General features: G+C 40.6%; 1 protein-coding gene across 1 annotated transcript in view; it reads left to right on the top strand.

The window, feature by feature from the left end:
* Window positions 1–17,056, top strand: part of LOC122430107 (contactin-associated protein-like 3) — a 191,998-nt gene that overhangs the window by 114,402 nt on the left and 60,540 nt on the right. Inside the window, exons 8-9 of the mRNA XM_043450906.1 lie at window positions 119–380; window positions 10,712–10,858. Coding sequence (XP_043306841.1) covers window positions 119–380; window positions 10,712–10,858 — 409 coding nt within the window. The remainder of the gene's footprint in view (window positions 1–118; window positions 381–10,711; window positions 10,859–17,056) is intronic.

The following is a 17,056-nucleotide window of genomic DNA, read 5'->3' as shown; positions in this document are numbered from 1 at the left end:
AAATCCTAGATTGCTGACTTGTTGATAAGAAATTCAGTAAGTCTTGGAAAATCTGTTGTCTGTGAAATGGAAGCATTCCGACTGTGCTTTCCTAAAGCCTGTTTCACTGTGTTCACAGGGAAACGTGTCCTTCTCCTGCTCACACACACAGACTGTCCCCGTGACTTTTCTGAGCTCCAAGAGTCACTTGGTGCTGCCGGGCGCTTCCGGAGAGGACAAAGTGTCTGTGATCTTCCAATTTCGAACATGGAACAGAGCAGGACTGCTGCTGGCCAGTCAGCTTCAGCATAGGTCAGGAGCTCTCATCCTTGTTCTTAGTGATGGAAAACTCAAGCTGAGTCTCTCCCAGCCGGGACATCCAGCCAGGGACATCACAGCAGGTAACAAACGTCCCCCCTGAGATAATGCATAGGTCTTTGTTGTGACTGTATCTTCTTGCATGTAAACCTAAGATGGGTAATCTTTAAAATAAATGAATAGCTGGATACATAAGATATTCGTAATCCTACTAGAGAGAACTAGATTGGTTTTTCTTTTGAAATAGGTAACTCCAGGCTGTTGGTGTGTCAGTCAATGTGACATAGCATAATTATTAAAAAGTTTAAAAATAAATGATCATAAACTTGTGGTTACCAAAGGGGAAAGAGGGAGAGGGATACATTAGGAGTTTGGGATTAGCAGATATTCACTACTATTAATAAAAATGGATGACCATCAGGGAGCTACTGTTAGAGCACAGGGAAGTTTACTCAGCATTTTGTAATAACCTATAAGGGAAAAGAATATGAAAATGAATATGTATATTTATGCATATATAGATATAGACACGTGTGTGTATATGAATCACTTTGCTGCACACTTGAAGCTAACACATTGTAAACCAACTATACTTTAATAAAAAATTAATAAAAGAAAAAAAATATTTAAGTTTGAGTTAGAACCTAGAAGTAAACTTAGTTACTAGAAGGCATTAGACTATTCTAAGGAGTCTTAAGAAAATAGATTTCTTTGAACTGTTTTTTAAACCTATATACACATTGATTTTCGAAATATTATAAGTTACTTTCCTTTCTTATGTCTGAGCCTTCGCTTCCTTTGTTCCTACTTGTTTTTGGTGAGGCTGCTTCTAAGTGGGTGAATGTTCTATAGTTTTCTGAGAAGAACCTATTTATTTCTAGACTCACTTCTGAGTCGTGTTATTTTTGAACTTTGGGGACTGCTTTACATTTAAAACTGATAAAATTTAAACCTAGGTGGACTCATGGCATGTCATTCCTTGAAGGCTTAATGTGGAAGGCCTGCCTTGTCTGATCTATGGTTATCAGCTTGGGACTGAAAAGCTAGGAATAAAGACTACATTTTCCTTTCTTTTTATAAATTAAAAAATATATATATATGATGATCAGCATGCAAGTGAACTGAGTTGACAGCGTCAATTCAGATTCAGTCAATTGCTTAAATCTTGGCTCAGCGGTAAACCATCTGCCTGCAATGCAGGAGCCACAGGTGACGTGGGTTCAATTCCTGGGTCAGGAAGATCCCCTGGTGGAGGAAATGACAATCCACTCCAGTATTCTTGCCTGGAAAATCCTACGAACACAGAAGGCTGGCAGGCTTCAGTCCATAGGGTTGCAAAGAGTCAGACATGACTGAAGCAACTTAGCAGGCACGCATAATTTACATGTAATATGAACTAAAAGAGATCGTTTTTTAGTGTCGTTCATGTGGGTGCACACTGCCCTTCCCCCGACACACAGTATGTGTCAAGTATTGACTTTTTTGTAAGCTGGCACTGACCCAGCACATAAATATTTTATTGCACCAATGTTAAAGGTTTTACAGTGTAATGTGCCATTTTTCAGGAGCAAACTGAAGGTAAACTTCTCGTGATGCTTGCTTCTTGCTTTAGCAGCATTTGAAGGGGAATCTTTAATGCAGTTGAAATAGATGCAAAATTTTTTCACTCTAAATGTTGTATCAAGTACTCAAATGTGTACCAAATTGAAACTTAAATTTCATTAAATGATATTGAAAAGGCATCTTGTATCCTATTTCCAGATTGGAGATAATTTTTCCTAATAGTTATCTCATGATAGTTCGGAAGAGCTGGAAAAATGTACCAGAAGTGTAGATTCTGGTGCATGTGTGTTCCTGGGGCAGGGCTAAAGAAGTGGGTCATAGAAACAGAGAAAAAGTGGGAGCAATAAAGGAAAAGGAAAAAATGAATGTCTGCATTCACCCTTTATAAGAAAAGACACAAGTCTACCCTTTGCCAAGTTGTGTGTAGTGCTGTGGTCATTATCCTCTGTTATTAGAATAAATTATTTGGTTTATGAGGTGGGGTGTGAGAGGACTCCTCTCCCATGCACGTTTCCAGATCTGCCTTTGATAAGCAGCCCACTTGTTCTCATGAAGCCTCAGAGTCTTCATCTTTAAAATGACACTAATAAGTGTTATGGTGACAATGCAGGGATATATCATATCTAAACCCTTGGCACCATAGTGTCAACTAGTAATAACACAACAACCATTAGTTATCAATATTTCAACACTAGCACTACAACCATGGCATCACCCCCAAGATTGAGGCCTTTAGAGGGATTGCAAGGGTGTGGTAGAATTAGCATCATATTTATAGTTGCACAAATCAAAAGTCCAAAATCTATTTTCTGGTCTCCATCCATCCTCTGACAAATCATGTTGCCTGGAAAACAGACTGTCCTTTCATCAGAAGTGGGCCAACTCGAAATCACACTGAAGAAAAACAAAGGATGAGATTTATAATGGAGAGGAGACAATGAATATAAATGCCTTCATTTTGTTTTTAAATTAGAATGGCTAATTTTTACTAAGAACAGTCTTGTATCACATAGACGGATGACATCTACTACAAATTCAAGATATTCTGGAGTGCTTTCTGCAAATTCTCCTGTGAAGTACCTCAATATGCTAGATCAGCAGTCCCAGCCTTTCTTGGCACCAGGGACTGATTTTGTGGAAGACAGTGTTTCCACAGACATGGTGGGGAGGATGGTTTCAAGATGATTCAAGTGTATTACATTTATTGTGCACTTTATTTCTACTGTTATTACATCAACTCCACCTCAGATCATCAAGTATTAGATCCCAGAGGTTGGGGACCCCCGTGCTAGATAGAGAAAGAGAGAGAGACAGAGAGAGAGGCAAGGAAAAGGTGGTTGGGTGAGAGAGAGAAAGGAAATATTTCACAAAATCAAACTAGGTTTTAATGACAGATTTTAAGTGAATATAGTTATTATACTGACAGGTATATGATATAACAATTAAGAGAAACTCCAAGTGATAAGGCTGAAAAGAACATGTAGAGTTTTTTTTTTTCTGGTTCATCCTCTTTAGCTCTAAGACTACAGAACTTCTTTCAAAACTTTATTTCAGGTTCAGTTTCATAATATATGTTTTAAGGGTCTAACTTGAATCCTCCATATTCTAGTTTTCAACTTTTCTCATGAATTTTCATGAACAAGTGTTGAATATTTGAAAATGTTTCTGACTTCACCAATAAGAAACAAAAAGCAAGAGTGTAGCATTTTTACTGTCTGCACATGGTGGTCTTAACTAGTGACTTTAAAGCTATCCCCTTCCTGAAAGTGAAAACATTTTGGGATGCATTATAACTAATATTTAACAGTATGAGAAAAACAAAATTTTAGCTGCTTCACAGCAGGATCTTTGACCTTCTGGGTCATCCTGGAAACATTTCCGGCTCAAGTGAATCTTACAGGTGTGCCAAGTCATGCCCGACTCCTTGTGACCCTACGAACTATAGCCCACCAATTCCTCTGGGCTTGGGATTCTCCAGCAAAGATACTGGAGTCAGTTGCCATTTCCTTCTCCAGGAAACAGTGGTTTGGAGTGGATTAGATTGGAGTGCATATTGGAGTGGATTGCCATTACTTCCTCTAGGTGATCTTCCTGACCCAGGGATCAAACCCGTGTCACCTAAGCTCCTACATTCCCAGCAGACTATTGCTGAGCCACAGGGGAAGCCCCCAGTAGACCTTGGTGGTGGTAGTTAAGTTCCTAACTTGTGTCCAACTGTTGTGACCCCATGGACTGTAGCCTGCCAGGCTCCTCTGTCCATGGGATTCTCCAGGCAAGAATACTGGAGTGGGTTGCCATTTCCTTCCCCAGGAGATCTTACCCACCCAGGAATTGAACCCAGGTCTCCTGCATTGCAGGCAGATTCTTATCAACTGAGCTATGAGGGACGCCCCAAGTGAATCTTGAGTCCAAGTCGTTAATGAGAGATCCAGCAGGGAAAAAAAAAAAAAAAGCTGGTTTGAAGAGCATTTGAAGGACATGGATTTACATGGTCAATGGGTTGTAAATACCAAAATATAATATGAATTATATATGACTGGTTAACTTTCTATCAGAAATATGCACTTATTTTGGGGGGTAGACTAAAATCCCCACTATTCTCTAGCATAACTTCTAATTTGTAAGATTAACTTCTAAATTTACAGAGCTGTGAAGAGTCTGTGCCTTTAACATTCGTAAAATTTGTTAGTTAAATATATGGGTACATACCAGAAGACGTACAGATTGGAGTCATTCAAGCTTACTAGTACGCTCAGTCAGTCAGATCAGTCCCTCAGCCGTGTCCCACTCTGCGACCCCGTGGACTACAGCACGCCAGGCTCTCCTGTCCATCACCAACTCCTGGAGCCTACTCAAACTCATGTCTATCCCACCAGTAATGCCATCCAACCATCTCATCCTGTCTTCCCCTTCACCTCCTGCCTTCAACCTTTCCCAGCATCAGGGTCTTTTCAAATGAGTCAGTTCTTTGCTTCAGGTAGTCAAAGTGTTGGAGTTTCAGCTTCAGCATCAGTCCTTCCAATGAATATTCAGGACGGATTTCCTTTAAGATTGAGTGGTTGGATCTCCTCGCAGTCCAAGGGCCTCTCAAGAGTCTTCTCCAACACCACAGTTCAAAAGCATCAATTCTTCAGCTCCCAGCTTTCTTTATAGTGCAACTCTCACATCCATACATGACTGCTGGAAAAATCATAGCTTTGACTAGAAGGACCTTTGTTGGTAATGTCATGTCTCTGCTTTTTAATATGCTGTCTAGGTTTGTCATAGCTTTTCTTCCAAGGAGAAAAGATCTTTTAATTTCATGGCTGCAATCATCATCTGCAGTGATTTGGGAGCCCAAAAAAATAAAGTCTCTCACTGTTTCCATTGTTTCCCCATCTATTTGCCATGAAGCGATGGGACCGGATGCCATGATCTTAGTTTTCTGAATCCTGAGTTTTAAGCCAAGTTTTCCACTCTCTCTTTCACTTTCATCAAGAGGCTCTTTAGTTCTTCGCTTTCTGCCATAAGGGTGGTGTCATCTGTGTATCTTAGGTTATTGATATTTCTCCCAGCAATATTGATTCCAGCTTGTGCTTCATCCAGCCTCGCATTTTGCATGATGTACTCTGCATATACATTAAATAAGCAGGGTGACAATATACGGCCTTGGCGTACTCCTTTCCTGATTTGGAACCAGTCTGTTGTTCCATGTCCAGTTCTAACTGGACCTTCATACAGGTTTCTCAGGAGGCAGATCAGGTGGTCCAGTATTCCCATCTCTTTAAGAATTTTCCACAATTGTGATTCACACAGTCAAAGGCTTTGGCGTAATCAACAAAGCAAAAGTAGATGTTTTTCTGGAACTCTCTTGCTTTTTCAGTGATCCAACAGATGTTGGCAATCTGAGCTCTGGATCCTCTGCCTTTTCTAAATTCAGCTTGAACATCTGGAAGTTCACAGTTCAGGTATTGTTGAAGCCTGGCTTGGATAATTTTGAGCATTACTTTTTTTTTTTTCCTTCTTCTTTTTTAATCAGCTGGAGGCTAATTACTTTACAATATCATAGCGGTTTTTGCCATACATTGACATGAATCAGCCATGGATTTACATGTGTTCCCCATCCCGATCCCCCCTCCCACCTCCCTCCCCATCCCATCCCTCTGGGTCTTCCTAGTTTACCAGCTCTGAGCACTTGTCTCATGCATCCAACCTGGGCTGGCGATCTGTTTGCTGGCGTGTGAGATGAGTGCAATTGTGCGGTAGTTTGAGCATTCTTTGGGATTGCCTTTCTTAGGAATTGGAATGAAAACGGACCTTTCCCAGTCCTATGGCCACTGCTAAATTTTCCAAATTTGCTGACATATTGAGTGCAGCACTTTCACAGCATCATCTTTCAGAATTTGAAATAGCTCTACTGGAATTCCATCACCTCCACAAGCTTTGTTCATAGTGATGCTTCCTAAGGCCCACTTGACTTCACATTCCAGGATGTCTGGCTCTAGGTGAGTGATCACACCAACCTGGTTATCTGGGTCATGAAGATCTTTTTTGTACAGTTCTTCTGTGTATTCTTGCCACCTCTTCTTAATATCTTCTGCTTCTGTTAGACCCATACCATTTCTGTCCATTATTGTGCTCATCTTTGCATAAAATGTTCCTTTGGTATCTCTAACTTTCTTGAAGAGATCTCTAGTCTTTCCTTTTCTAATGTTTTCCTCTATATCTTTGCATTAATTGCAGAGGAAGGCTTTCTTATCTCTCCTTGCTATTCTTTGGAACTCTGCATTCAGATGGGTATATCTTTCCTTTTCTCCTTTGCCTTTAGCTTCTCTTTTCTCTTCCTTTGTAAGGCCTTGTATGACAACCATTTTGCCTTTTTGCATTTCTTTTTCTTGAGCATGGCCTCAAAAAAATCAAGCAGTCATCTCACTGTTGCTTTTCCATGAATGGAAGTATTTTTTTTATGACCCCCTTCCCTGTTGACCAAGACAATTTCTGAAGATTCCAATTATTCCTGCCCCCACCCCTTCCATTGAAGCATTCATGTCTGGGGCCTGTTGTGCAAGCTGCGCGACCTCCTGTGGAGGGGACAAATCCCCTGCTCTTGGCCAAATAACTCATTTTGGCCACTGGCACGTGACCAGAAGGAGCCTGTGCCACATCTGAGTAGAAGCTGCCAACACCATAGCAAGATTCTGCCAAATGCTGTTTTCTCTCTGCAGTGAGGCAGGGGGTAGGTAGGGCTGTGTATTAGCCTTGGCGCTGCTTGAACGAATGCCTGGAGCACAAAGGAAAGAAAGCCAGATGGCCTAGGGCCAGATCAAGAAACAAACCCTAGTTGTTACTCATTGAAACGTGGCTGTTCTTTATGTCCACAAAATAACCTAGTAGAAGCTAACACACACACACTGTGTGGGTGAGTGTGCTGGGACACCTAAGGCTTACTGATGCATTTGCATGATACAGCACTGGGCTTTCATTCAATAGAAGACCCTACAAGTTGGTCTGTAGTAGATGTTAGGGTCATGCACAGTTGGTGGGCACTCAGTGATTCAACTAGTTTATCATTCCAGCTCCATCACTTGAAGAAAATATAGATATTTCATCTCATAGATTCAAGAGACAATGACTGCTTTGAAGGAATTAACAGTAGTTTAAAAAAATGATAGGCTTCCCAGGTGGCTCAGTGGTAAAAAATCCATCTGCCAATGCAGGAGACACTGGTTCAATCCCCGGGTCAGGAAGATTTCCTAGAGTGGACAATTGACTCTAATATTCTCGCCTGGAAAATCCCATGGACAGAGGATCCTGGAAGGCTGCAGTTCATTGGGTCACAAAGAGTTGAACACAAACACGACTGAGCATGCATGCATGTCATGTGACGATGGCTGGAATACATTGTATCTTATTTGGAAAGAAAAACAGAAAATGTAAAAATGACATAAAATGAAAAACACAATTCCTGCAACCAAAAATGAAGGTTAATATTTAAGAATATTTCTTGCCACTCTTTACCATCTTTATCCAATGTTTGAATATATACAGATACACTTTAATGTAATGCTTTTATAAACTTTTATTCTATTCTATGAATGTTCATGTTTCATTAATACTTAAATTGTTATTTTTAAAGACTGTCAGTATATTTTTTTAAATAGTCTGCCAAGAATATTATAAGTCAGTCAGTCAGTCAGTTCAGTCACTCAGTCGCATCCGACTCTTTGTGACCCCATGAATCGCAGCATACCAGGCCTCCCTGTCCATCACCAACTCCCGGAGTTTACTCAAACTCATGCCCATTGAGTCGGTGATGCCATCCAGCCATCTCATCCTCTGTCGTCCCCTTCTCCTCCTGCCCCCAATCCCTCCCAGCATCAGGGTCTTTTCCAATGAGTCAACTCTTCACATGAGGAGGCCAAAGTATTGGAGTTTCAGCTTCAGCATCAGTCCTTCCAATGAACACCCAGGACTGATCTCCTTTAGGATGGACTGGTTGGATCTCCTTGCAGTCCAAGGGACTCTCAAGAGTCTTCTCCAACACCACAGTTCAAAAGCATCAATTCTTTGGCACTCAACTTTCTTCACAGTCCAACTCTCTCATCCCTACATGACCACTGGAAAAACCATAGCCTTGACCAGACAGACCTTTGTTGGCAAAGTAACGTCTCTGCTTTTTAATATGCTGTCTAGGTTGATCATAACTTTCCTTCCAAGGAATAAACGTCTTTTAATTTCATGGCTGCAGTCACCATCTGCAGTGATTTTGGAGCCCCCCAAAATAAAGTCTGACACTGTTTCCACTGTCTCCCTGTCTATTTCCCATGAGGTGATGGGACCAGATGCCATGATCTTAGTTTTCTGAATGTTAAGCTTCAAGCCAACTTTTTCACTCTCCTCTTTCACTTTCATCAAGAGGCTTTTTAGTTCCTCCTCACTCTCTGCCATAATGGTGGTGTCATCTGCATATCTGAGGTTATTGATATTTCTCCCAGAAATCTTGATTCCAGCTTGTGCTTCTTCCAGCCCAGCCTTTATCATGAGGTACTCTGCATATAAGTTAAATAAGCAGGTGACAACATACAGCCTTGACGTGCTCCTTTTCCTATTTGGAACCAATCTGTTGTTCCATGTCCAGTTCTAACTGTTGCTTCCTGACCTGCATACAGGTTTCTCAAGAGGCAGATCAGGTGGTCTGGTATTCCCATCTCTTTCAGAATTTTCCACAGTTTATTGTGATACACACAGTCAAAGGCTTTGGCATAGTCAATAAAGCAGAAATAGATGTTTTTCTGGAACTCTCTTGCTTTTTCAATGATCCAGAGGATATTGGCAATTTGATCTCTGGTTCCTCTGCCTTTCCTAAAACCAGCTTGAACATCTGGAAGTTCTCGGTTCACAGATTGCTGAAGCCAGTCTTGGAGAATTTTGAGCATTACTTTGCTAGAGTGTGAGATGAGTGCAATTGTGTGGTAGTTTGAACATTCTTTGGGATTGCCTTTCTTAGGAATTGAAATGAAAACGGACCTTTTCCAGTCCTGTGGCCACTGCTGAGTTTTCCAAATTTGCTGGCATATTGAGTGCAGCACTTTCACAGCATCATCTTTTATGATTTGAAATAGCTCAACTGGAATTCCATCACCTCCACTAGCTTTGTTCTTAGTGATGCTTTCTAAAGCCCACTTGACTTCACATTCCAGGATGTCTGGCTCTAGGTGAGTGATCACACCATTGTGATTATCTGGGTTGTGAAGATCTTTTTTTGTATAGTTCTTCTGTGTATTCTTGCACCTCTTCTTAATATCTTCTGCTTCTGTTAGGTCCATACCATTTCTGTCCTTTATCGAACCCATCTTTGCCTGAAATGTACCCTTGATATCTCTAATTTTCTTGAAGAGATCTCTAGTCTTTCCAATTCTCTTGTTTTCCTCTATTTCTTTGCATTGATTGATAAGGAAGGCTTTCTTTTCTCTCCTGGCTATTCTTTGGAACTCTGCATTCAAATGGGAATATCTTTACTTTTCTCCTTTGCTTTTCACTTCTCTTCTTTTAGATAATGACGATATATGAAAGTGAGAATAAGTTTTTATTTTTATAACTTGCATCTTTGGAAAATACCTGTAGTTCTCAGCATCACAAACTACTAGTGGGCTAGATGAGGCTAAAATATGTCTGATACCATGTGATTGGAAATACTTTATGATTTCATGATTGTTCAGGGTCATTCATAGGAATTTTATTCTCTTAAGGCCCTAGGACTGACACAAACCAATGCTGTGTTTTTCAAAGCAAGATGAGTGACCCACTGTTGTTTCCACTTTACCCTTTCATTCTGATTTCTTTCTTTGCCCCCCCCCCACAACTTTTTTGCACCTTTTTGACTAAACTGAGTGATGAGAAAGTGAAGTATATCCCTGGCACTGTGCACAGAGGCCATAGTAATCCTAACTGAACATAATCGTTTTTGTTATTACATAAACAAATACCAGACAGGCCAGTCCACGACTGATGGATCAAACACAAGGAACCTCTGCAACCACAAAATTTACTCCACAAGACCCTCTTCCAACTGACATGGGTAGCACCTTCTTCTAGATAAGCATGACCAACATACCATGTAACCTAATTGCCTGCTTAGAAGCCCCCAGGCAAGTCCACATCTGTCCTTCACCTCTCTCTGTCTCTCTGTGTCCCCTGTGGTGCATTCTGCATTGGTCAACCAACTAAGTGACCTAGGTGGGCTTCAGTGAGTTCTTGGTGGTCTGTGGAAGGTGGCCCAAGGTAGGCATCATATTATTTTCAAGTACTGGCTCTGTTGAGGTATTAACAAGGTTTGTAGGAATTTGTTTTAACCCATTTTGTTTACCTCCAGGTGCTGGATTAAATGATGGGCAGTGGCATTCTGTGTCCTTATCTGCAAGAGGGAATCACCTGAGTGTGATGGTGGATGGTGAGGCAGCCTCCATGGCTCATTCCTTGCATGGGCCGATTGAGTCAGGCGACACCTACTATTTGGGGGGTAAGTGAAAGGAACTGGGCTGCACTGACAATCAAGCCATCTTTATCTTTTCTGCTCCTGCCTTCTAAGGCAACTCATATTTTTACATGAAAATTAATAGTGAAGAATGATTTTTCTTTTTTAGTTATTGGGAATTTTGAATGATCAAAGATGATAAATTGTGGTCTAAAAATGAAAGTCGGATAGATGGCTTTGTTTAAAAGTGCACATCATAAGGTTGGTTTTAAATTTGGCATTTGTTTTCAACTACGGTTGCACGTTGCAATCACCTGGAAGGATTCAAAATGCTGAGGCCTGGCTGCATCCCCGGAAATTCTGATTTAACTGGTTATGTGCCGTGTGCTTATGCTTAGCTGCTCAGGTGGATTCTTTACCTGCAATGTGGTCTGAGCCACCAGGGAAGCCCAAGAATACTAGAGTGGGTAGCCTATCCCTTCTCCAGGGGAGCTTCTCGACCAAGGAATTGAACTGGGGTCTCCTGCATTGCAGGTGAATTCTTTACCAGCTGAGCTACTAGGGAAGCCTGACCTGGACAACAGGTTTTTGAGTACTTTCTGGTGATTCTATGTGAAGATAACACTGAGGGTCATTGCTCTCTATTTCTTACCTTGCCATCAGGTAAGGCCAAATGATGCTTATAATTTTTCCTTTAGCTTTTATGTGGCAGGTTTTTTGCTGCATGTGGGTGTCCTTCTGCCTATTGGCTTCTTTTCTGCCTAGAGCCTGGCTACTCAAAATGTGGTCCATGGACCAACAGTATCAGCATCACCCGGAAGCCCTTAGAAATGCAGATGCACCATCCAGACTTCGAATCTGCATTTCACCAAGATCCCCAGGAGGTCTGCTGCATTTTAAAATTTAAGAAACTTGGACTTCTCTGGTGGTCCAGTGGTTGGGATTCTGCCAATGCGGGGGACACGGGTTTAATCCCTGGACTGGGAAGATTCCACATGCTAAGGCAGCTAAGCCCATGCACCACAACTGCTGAAGCCCAAGGCCCTAGAGCCCATGCACCCCAACCAGAGAAGCCACCCCAATGAAAAGCCCACACACCACACCTAGAGGGCAAGCCCTGCTCATTGCAACTAGCAAAACCTATGTGCTGCAATGAAGACCCAGCACAGCCAAAAATAAATGAGTAAATAAATGATTTTTTAAAAAGATGTCTATTCCCACTGCCTAATACAGAAGGGCATCATTATATACAACAGAGGAAGAGATAAATTCAATGGCTGTTAATATGTCACGCATGGGTGTTCAGTCGTGTCCTGCTCTTTGCGACCTCATGGGCCATACCCCCCAGTCTCCTCTGTCCGTGGGATTTCCCAGGCAAGAGTACTGGAGTGGGTTGCCGTGCCCTCCTCCAGGGGACCTTCCTGACCCAGGCATTGAGTCCGTGTTTCCTGCATCTCCTGCACTGCAGATGGATTCTTTACTGCTGAGCCACAGGAGAAGCCCATTAATATGTCACTCATTGCTTAGTGATGGATTTTACCAGGACATCACCAGTCCATCTCCTCGGGATGTAGTCAGTGGGTGTTTTGCCTGCTTAGTGAACCTTGATTGAGTCCATCCAGGATCTTTTCCAGCAGGGAGGGGGAACTTCTGAGGGTAATAAATCTCCATCCCTGGAGCATTCAAGTGAAAAATCCTCAGCCACTGGAAGCTTAGAACTGTCAATAGTAAGACTTATTTTTAATCTTGGCTTGAAGCCGTCTCTGACATTATTGCTGTTTTGCATTTTATACTTTTCTTTTTCTAAAATAAGTTTGGAATCATGGTGGAGATAACTTGATAGCCCAACAAGAAAGTATAAAATTCTCCCTTGAGAATTGACAATAAGTACATCAACCATGAATTGGGTTGTTTAATCTTTGAAGTCCCCTAAAGCAAACTTCATGGGGAAAGGTGGAATTGTGCCAGCAGCTTTAAAAGTTAGGATTGCTTGCTTTTCTTGTTTGCTAAATGTGATGCATTTCTGACCCAGATACTCTTTTAAACCTTTACACTTAAATGATGCATTTTATAGCTCAGGAGAGGAACAGATTCCTGCAAAACTAAATAAAGAATTTATCCAAGAACTGTAATTTAAAAGATAAAATATTTTGAAGCACTGAAAGATACAGAAAGAACAATCTGTGTCTACTGTTTAATGACACAAAATAAAATACCTTTAACATTTTGTTTTAAAAAGTAAAAGAAAAATACTTTTCAAATCATCTTTCATATTGAACATACTGCATACTCAGAATGCACAGCTACTTGAGAGTAGGTACTTTCCATAAATATTTGCATACTGCTGCAACATGAGTCAGTTGTTACTGTGAAATAGATCATATGCACACACTTTAAAAAGACTATAATATTTCATAAAAAGAATATATATGGGTGCATCTTCTTGTCTACATAATTAACCACTACAACACTTGAGGCTTCTGTTGCTCCTCTAGACTTTCATTCCCCTAGTTAAGTATTACCCTGCTTTTTTAAAGCCAGCCTTTGTGTATTGCTTTTTTTATAATCTATCATCTATGTAGGTAACTTTAAACAATAAATTGTCTTGTGTTGCCTTGCTTTTAACTTTTTGAAGAGGATAAACCTGCATTCATTCTTTTGTGACTTGCTTTTTCTGTTGAAATCCAGCCATGTGGCTATGAAAAGCTGAATTTAATTAATTTTCATGGATGTGTGGTTTTTTGATGCATATTGTACCATGTTTTACTTATCCATTTTACCATTTTATGTTGATGGACATTTTGATTGTGCCCATTTTTATTTTAAGAATGCTATAAATATCAGTGCAGCTGCTAAGAGACATCTTGCCAGTGATTTTTAAGTTTTTCCTTATGTATAAACTATCTGACTCCTGATAAGTACAGTTAATTTAGTGAAACAACATTCGGTACCGTGGTTTTAGTGGCATGCTCGAGAACCCACAGTTGTCACATCGGCTGTGCACATACACCTTCGTTACTATCTGTTTAAAGGTCCTAGAGAGCTGGAGGAAATGTGATGAAAAAGGTATAATAAGCCTTTCTTATGTAGTTTCATAAAATTGTGTTGATATACAGAGAACTGTCTTGTTAATATGGTTTCCAAGAAGAAACAGTGTCCCTAAGACGAGTGGAATTGCGAAGTTTAAACATCCCACGAGATGGCATAATGACGTTTCTTCATGACAACTTTCCTATTTTTCTAATGTCTGTGTTGGCACTCAGTGGCAAATATAGAACTTGCAGTCACAGCACTTTCTTCCTAACTAGTGTATAAATTTAGAGTAGCCTCTATAAGCATAGCTATAAATACCTAGTTGATTCCTACAGAACAGTTTCAGATACTGATTCAAATGAAGTCAGTCAACTGTATATCTTACACCAAGCATAACATAACAGCATTTTTTCCTAGAGAAAGAATATATATTACTTTTAAAATTCAAGTAAAGCCTTTGCCAGATTAAAACAAAAAAGTAAAGCCAAAATGGACTAATTTACTGATGTTAAATAAAAAGATAGATACTATTTTTACTCAAGGAAAACCAGGAGAGGCAGGTCTAGGACTAATGAGCATGGAGTTCTGATTCTCAGTAGATTTATTATATTCACAATTTTTATGCACGTCTAGAACCTTTGCTCATGGTTTCCATATTTGTCTCCATGATATGTTGGACTTTCCAATGCTGTTCTGGGTAAAGTAGGGTAGGTCAGCTATAGCTTGAGCTCTACTCCTGAAAACTCTAATGTCCAAAGAGTAGCCTCTGTCAGTATCTGTTCACTTATCTTCTTGCTCAGTACCAGAATATGTATGATGTTGACAAAGAAGTGAAGTTCATCCAGTCTATGCTCTGTAGCAATATTGGGACTAATAAAATCAGTGTTCCTGGGTCATCTAGGTGGAAACCAGTTAATGATATTTGACTTTTCAAGGAAAACAATACTCCCTGTTCTGAAATACTGCCTGACCAGGTTTCCTTCCCATCCATTACTGTTTTTCCTGATGGACAGTCAACTGCAAGTTTCCAATTATCATTATATGGTCAGTCGAATTTTGTTGGGATGCTTCCCCATGAAAGCAGACTAGTATAGCTTGCTATTACAGTTTTTTTTTTTTTTTTCCTAATTGAAGGATAATTGCTTTATAGTATTGTGTCGGTTTCAGCCAAACATCAACATTTTTTGTGTTGTTCATTCACTAAGTCATGTCCAACTCTTTACGACCTCCTGGACTGCAACATGCTAGGCTTCCTTGTCCTCCATTATCTCCCAGAGCTTGCTCAAACTCATGTCCATTGATTTGGTGATGCCATCCAACCATCCTGTCCTCTATTGTCCCCTTCTCTCCCTGCCCTCAATCTTTTCCTGCATCAGGGTCTTTTCTAATCAGTTAACTCTTCGTATCAGGTGGCCAGAATATTGGAACTTCAACGTGAGTCTTTCCAATGGATATTCAGGGTTGATTTCCTTTAAGATTGACCAGTTTGGTCTCCTGCTGTCCAAGGGACTCTCAAGAGTCTTCTTCAGCACTACAATTTAAAGTCATCAATTCTTTGGGGCTCAGACTTCTTTATGGTCCAACTCTCACATCCATATATGACTACTGGAAAAATCATAGCTTTGACTATATGGACCTTTGTCAACAAAGTGATGTCTCTGCTTTATAATACACTATATCAGTTTGTCATAGCTTTTCTTCCAAGGAGCAAGCATTTTTTAATTTCATGGCTGCAGTCACTGTCCACAGTGATTTTGGAACCCAAGAAAATAAAATTAATAAAATCTGTCACTGTTTCTATTTTTTCCCCATCTATTTACCATTAAGTGATGGGACCAGATGCCATGATCTTAGTTTTTGGAATGTTGAGTTTTAGCCAGCTTTCTCACTATCCTTCTTATAGTTAGGGTGACCATATAATTTCAGGACACTTTAGCAATGAAAGAGGTGATTTCAGTGATTACTGCAGGACAGAAGCCTAAACCATGGCTCTCTGGCCACCTGGAAGTCTCTATTCCGTCTTGGCCTGGCGATCTCAGAGCACACTATCTTACAGTAAGAAGGATTGTCTATAAAATGGCAATAGGATTGTCTATAAAATGGCAATATTTCTAAAAGTCCCTTCAGAACTCTGTGATCTAGGTATCACTTTTTTAAACTTTACACACCCTCCTGGGTGTCTTTTCTGGGCTGTGCTGGGTCTTTGCTGAGGCATTCAGACTTTCTGTAGCTGTGGCACCCAGGCTTAGTTGCCCCGCCGCATGTGGGATCTTAGTTCTCCGGCCAGAGATCGAACCCACACCCCCTGCACTGGAAGGTGAATTTTTAATCACTGGACCACCAGGGAAGTCAGAAGGTATCCCTTTTTCCTTTTTGCCTTTTCTTAGTCTGAGCTTTTTTTGTAATTTTCCTCCAACAGCAGTTTCACTAATGGTCCATTGTATATTGGTGCCTGCTTTTAGGGGTAGTGGAAAGTAAAGCTTTAATAAATTCCCTTCTATTGAATCTTTGTACTGCTCAGTAGCATACTTGCATTACAGAGTTGGGGAATATTAAGTTATGTTCAAAATCCCCCGAGTGTCCTTCTGTGAAACGTTAGCAGGCCAGTGAGCCTATGACAAGCCTAATGAAGTCTCATCTGAGGACCCATTCTGGTGTATTGACATAAATGACAATTTATCTGCCATCCTCAGAGGTACTTAAGCTCCTGAGTCCCTCAGTCATGATGGATATCTTTCATTAATTTAGCAGTAACTACTCATTGTGCACGTCACTGTCCATTCCAAATCATGTCATGGATGAATGGCCCGCTAGGGCTTTGGGACAACCATCTGTACGGAAAGGTGTCTCCTGACCCGAGCTTCTCCCGGGCTGCAGTGCCCTTACTTCTTGACTTTTATATCATACCTGGAGAACAGAGCACTCATTGGTTTGACCTTTCCTTTTTTGAAGTGTCACTTTCAGAAAGTTTTCCTTGTGACTACTGGATATGTTTTTTCTTTGTCCTAACAGGTATAGTTAGATACTGAGATGTGTTCTGGATGAGTTTGAGGATGGCAATCTGGAGAAAAGGAAGAAAAGAGAAAAGGATTAACAGGGATTCCACAAAATTATTTATTGACTTCATGTTTCCTATGTTTTATCTTAACATTCTTAGTTACTAAGAGCAGTAAGGAGAAGCCACCTAGAAGATACAGGGGCTTCCTAGGC

Source organism: Cervus canadensis, chromosome 28 (genome assembly GCF_019320065.1).
Source record: "Cervus canadensis isolate Bull #8, Minnesota chromosome 28, ASM1932006v1, whole genome shotgun sequence".
NCBI lineage: Eukaryota > Metazoa > Chordata > Mammalia > Artiodactyla > Cervidae > Cervus > Cervus canadensis.
This window is presented reverse-complemented; position numbering and strand designations above follow the sequence as displayed.